A 3,830-nucleotide genomic window follows, 5' to 3' on the forward strand; every position below is an offset into this window, starting at 1 on the left:
CCCGCCCCGAAGCGCTCCCGACGCGCTCCGGCCGGCAGCACGAGCTGCGCGCGCGGGTTCCGCCTCGGTGGGGCGTCCCGGGCTGGCCAAGAGCGGCCAGCCCAGGGCGAACTGGCCACCGTAGAACAGCAGAACCGGCCGGTCAGTTTGGCGTCCCCGCCAGGCTTTGTCCTCCCGAGGAGCCCGCCCGTGCTGCACTCCATCCGCACCCCGACCCGCCAGCGAGCGGGGGCGGGGGGCGAGGGCGCAGGCCGGCTGGGGCTCTGTCCTCAGCTCGGTCTCGCCGCGCGGGCCCCGAGTCCGGCCGCACTCCGGGTCTGGGGGCGCCGCCCAGCCCGGGCCCACGTCCCCGACTCCGAGCGGGAATGGGCAGGCATCGCGGCGGGTTCCTCGGCCCAGGCCCCGCCCCTCCCGGCCAGGCCCCGCCCCTCCCGCATGGCCAGCTGTTTTGAGCCCAACTCGGGATAAGCAAATCTTGCTTATGGATTAGTACTAAGGACAGCTTGTTGGAAATCACCGCAGGCTCTTCACACCCTTATTTTACACTTTAATTTAAATCGCGAATATTTAACTTTTCAAGCAAACATATTTTTAAAAAGTCACTGTTTCACCTATAAGATGCAAAGCGAGAAACAAAATTCATCTGCAGAGAAGCCGCCTGCTCAGGGCGCAACCACGGCAGCGTGGCGGCCGGGTCTCTCCCCCTTTCCAATCGTTTTCCTCAAATGTCTTGGGGTGGAAAACCAGTGCAGAACCTTTGGCAAAGACTAAACACAGCGCTGGACGGCTCAGAACTTGAGGAGCGGAGAGGGCAGGTTCTCTTTGTCAGCCTCGGGGCTCAGCTGGATGAGGGGGGACGTCAGGTCTATCAGCTGCGAGAGAGAGCATTGAGCAGGACCCCGCCCCGCTGCCTGTCACGCCCCTCGGGGCACCCGAGGGCCCAGGAAGCCCGCACCCTGGCGGGAGGAAGCTGCAGCAGACCCGGCAGACAGCAGGCCTCTGCGCCCAGGGACTAGTTGGCTCCGAGGGGGACCTGGCGGGCGCTCAGCTCGCCCAGCAGGAGACACATCGGTCCCAGGAATCTCACGACCCGCAGCAGGTCGCCGTGATGTCCCCCCAGAGGCACCGGGACCGCGGGGCAGCTCACCTGCGCCGCCTCGTGGACAGGCTTGGGCGGGGGGCCCCTGCCAAAGTCCGGGGTGTTGATCAGGAGGTCGATCAGAGGCCGGCTCTCCAGGCCCACAGCCACCTTGGCTTCAGGAGTGTTGTCAAAGTCGATGAGGGGGAGGTCGACGAGGGGGAGGTCAACGAGGGGGAGGTCAACGAGGGGGAGGTCAACGAGGGGGAGGTCAACGAGGGGGAGGTCAACGAGGGGCGTGCTCTCCACTCTGGGGGTGATCGTAAGTTCATCCATCTTGATATCCACAAGAATGGCCTAGACAAAAACATGAGCTCTTGGGGAAGCCACCTTGGGGGTGCCTTAGCTCTCTGCTCGTGCCCCAGGCAGCTGGACAGGCCTGCACACGGGCTGCGCTGCCCAGGCTCCTGGCCCCTGCTTCCTGCTCCCCGTCCTCGCCGGGCCTCCACGTCCAATGCAGGGGAGGTGGGCACTCTGCAGCCGCTGTCCAGCCCCCAGGACAACACTGGACACGAGGTCGCCCTTTTACCTCTCGCGGCGATGTGGCTGCTGGCGGCTGCGCTTCCTCCGGGGCTGCTTGTGTGGGGGCGCGCGGCGAGGCGGGGAAGCCACTCTCGTCTGGAGAAAAGCTGAGCGCCCGCGGCACCGCGGAGGGAGGGGGGCAGCTGCCCTGGGGCGGCGTGCCGGGGCGCGCAGGGGCAGCTGGGCCCCCGCTGCCCTCCAGGGAAGCTCTGCGGGCAGAGAGTCTTCTGGGTACGTTTCTGCGAGGTGCCGTCGCCCGGCCCGGCTTCTGCCCTGCCCAGGCCAGCGACCGGGTCCACCCCGAGGCCGCGGCCACCTCGCCGGCTTGAGGAACGGGACCAGCGGCCGGGTAACTGGCCTGCCGCCTCGGGGAGCCGCCGGCCCCGTCCTGCAGGTACCTCACGGGAGGAAGGAGCCGGCCCTCGAGCAGCCGCACTGCTGAGCCTGCTGCCCGGCCCCTGCGCTGTCTCCCACCTCCGCTCTCCGGCCGAGTGGCCAGGGAGCGCCGGCACCCTGCTGTGGCGGGGCCGGGCAGAGCCCGGTGGCGCGCTGTGGGCCCCGGAAGCCGCCTGCGGACAGCACAAGCCAAAGCTCTGGAGATGGCACCTGCCCCACGGGGCGGTCGCGGCTCTCGAGCTTGGGACGAGCTTCCCGGAGTGTGGGGGAGCAGGAAACGCTCCGCGAGCAGCAGGAGTGGGTGCGGGAAGGCCGGGAGGCGGGTTCCCCGAAAGGCCGGGCAGCACGACCTGGGCCTCGGCCGGAGGGGCAGAGGCGGCTGACTGCAGGCGCAGCAGGAGTTCGGGCATCTCGGTTCCCCGCGTGGCCACCCCCCGCCGACACCCCAGGGCGGCCGGGGGCAGCTGCTCTCGGCCCGCCCGCCCCTCCTGAGACCCCCGGCGGGCCCGGCCAGGCGGAGCCCAGCACCACTCGGGCCGCCACGTCCGAGCGATCTGAGATGACGTGTCACTTCTGCCGTACCTTGCTGAGGGCTCTTTCTGGGGTTCGGAAGACAGTCTCCGAGCCGGCACACGCAGCGGGGAGGCCGGAATCCGGGGCTTGGTCCGGGGGGTCGCCAGCAGAAGGCCAGAGAGCCGGCGGCCAGCAGGCGTGGGCAGGGCCGACAGGCGCCTGGTGCTGGCCGGGGTCCTGGCGCCCCGTGAGCAGCTCCACAGGCCGGGCGTGGATGCACATCTGGATGGGGTGCAGGGCAGGGCGGGCCTGGGGGGCCACACGGACCTGAGTGGCACCCAGGCCAGGTGGCCCTCTGCGCTGCAGGCGGGGGAGGGGCTCCGCATGGGGTGGTGCCCGCAGCACCTGCCCCCCCTGTGGGGCGCACCGGTCAGTTGCAGCCGGCCCACCCCCACCCCCCAACCCGAGGGTGGTGCACTCAGGGGCGGCCCACTCACCTCCCCGCCGACGTGCAGGACTGCGGCCTGGGCGCCCGAGCGGGCTGCGGCGTGGCGCCGGGGGGCTCCCCTGAGGAGAGGGCTGTCAGCAAAGCCAGCTCACGCTTTACCCGCGCTGGGCCGCTCCGCCGTAGCCAGTGCTCCCGAGTGTCTCCACTCCCAGGGCCTGGCGGCGCCCCCCTCACGCCCACCCCCGCCCCCGCCCCCAGGACAGCCGTCCCGCTGGCGCTCTGCGGCCCTGTGCCTGGGTGCTGGTGCCGGGAGACGCCCAGGTCGGCTCCATCCCGCAGCCCAGTCGGCTCCAGCACAGCCAGAGCGTCTCCCCAGAGGCGGTCGGGGCGTCCCTCTCCCAACCGGCCTGCCGGCAGCTTCTCTGAGCGTGGTCGACCCCAGATCAGCCTGAAGAGCGCCGAGACGGGGCACAGCTCAGCGGGCGGGCCCAGGGAGCGCCTGGGGGCCCAACGGAGCGGGGCGCAGCCCAGCAGGCCGGGCGGGGGCGGGAACACGAGCCCAGAGTGCGCACCACCAGGCGAGAGCCTTTTGCGAGACGTGACGTGGGCGCCACCCCACCCTGCAGGGACGCGTGACGTTCTCACTTACCGGCAGAAACCTTGGGCGTTTTGAGGGGGTCGGCTGGGGTGGGCAGCCCCTTCGTCTTGGGGTGCAGAGAAGAACCTCGCCCTCTCGCACTGCCCGCCTCACTCAGCTGAGAAGCCTGGGCCGAGCCAGGGCCCGCAAGGGCGGGCGTCCGGGGCGGAGCGGGC

At 70.4% G+C, this 3,830-nt stretch overlaps 2 protein-coding genes across 2 annotated transcripts in view; both read right to left on the minus strand.

Annotated features, from left to right (window-relative positions):
• TRMU (tRNA 5-methylaminomethyl-2-thiouridylate methyltransferase) overlaps window positions 1-377 on the minus strand; it is an 8,408-nt gene extending 8,031 nt beyond the window's left edge. The window contains 1 exon segment of the mRNA XM_012735090.1: window positions 311-377. Within this exon segment, the coding sequence (XP_012590544.1) occupies window positions 311-377 (67 nt within the window).
• Window positions 378-539: 162 nt separating this feature from the next.
• The window catches only part of GTSE1 (G-2 and S-phase expressed 1), a 9,934-nt gene continuing 6,643 nt past the window's right edge, over window positions 540-3,830 (minus strand). The window contains exons 3-8 of the mRNA XM_012735091.1: window positions 3,667-3,825; window positions 3,067-3,136; window positions 2,639-2,878; window positions 1,668-1,869; window positions 1,148-1,435; window positions 540-872 (exon numbers count right to left, since the gene is read on the minus strand). Coding sequence (XP_012590545.1) covers window positions 789-872; window positions 1,148-1,435; window positions 1,668-1,869; window positions 2,639-2,878; window positions 3,067-3,136; window positions 3,667-3,825 — 1,043 coding nt within the window. The 3' untranslated portion in view covers window positions 540-788. The remainder of the gene's footprint in view (window positions 873-1,147; window positions 1,436-1,667; window positions 1,870-2,638; window positions 2,879-3,066; window positions 3,137-3,666; window positions 3,826-3,830) is intronic.

Source organism: Condylura cristata, unplaced genomic scaffold (assembly GCF_000260355.1).
Source record: "Condylura cristata isolate star-nosed mole 26May11 unplaced genomic scaffold, ConCri1.0 scaffold00004, whole genome shotgun sequence".
NCBI classification, from domain to species: Eukaryota; Metazoa; Chordata; class Mammalia; order Eulipotyphla; family Talpidae; genus Condylura; species Condylura cristata.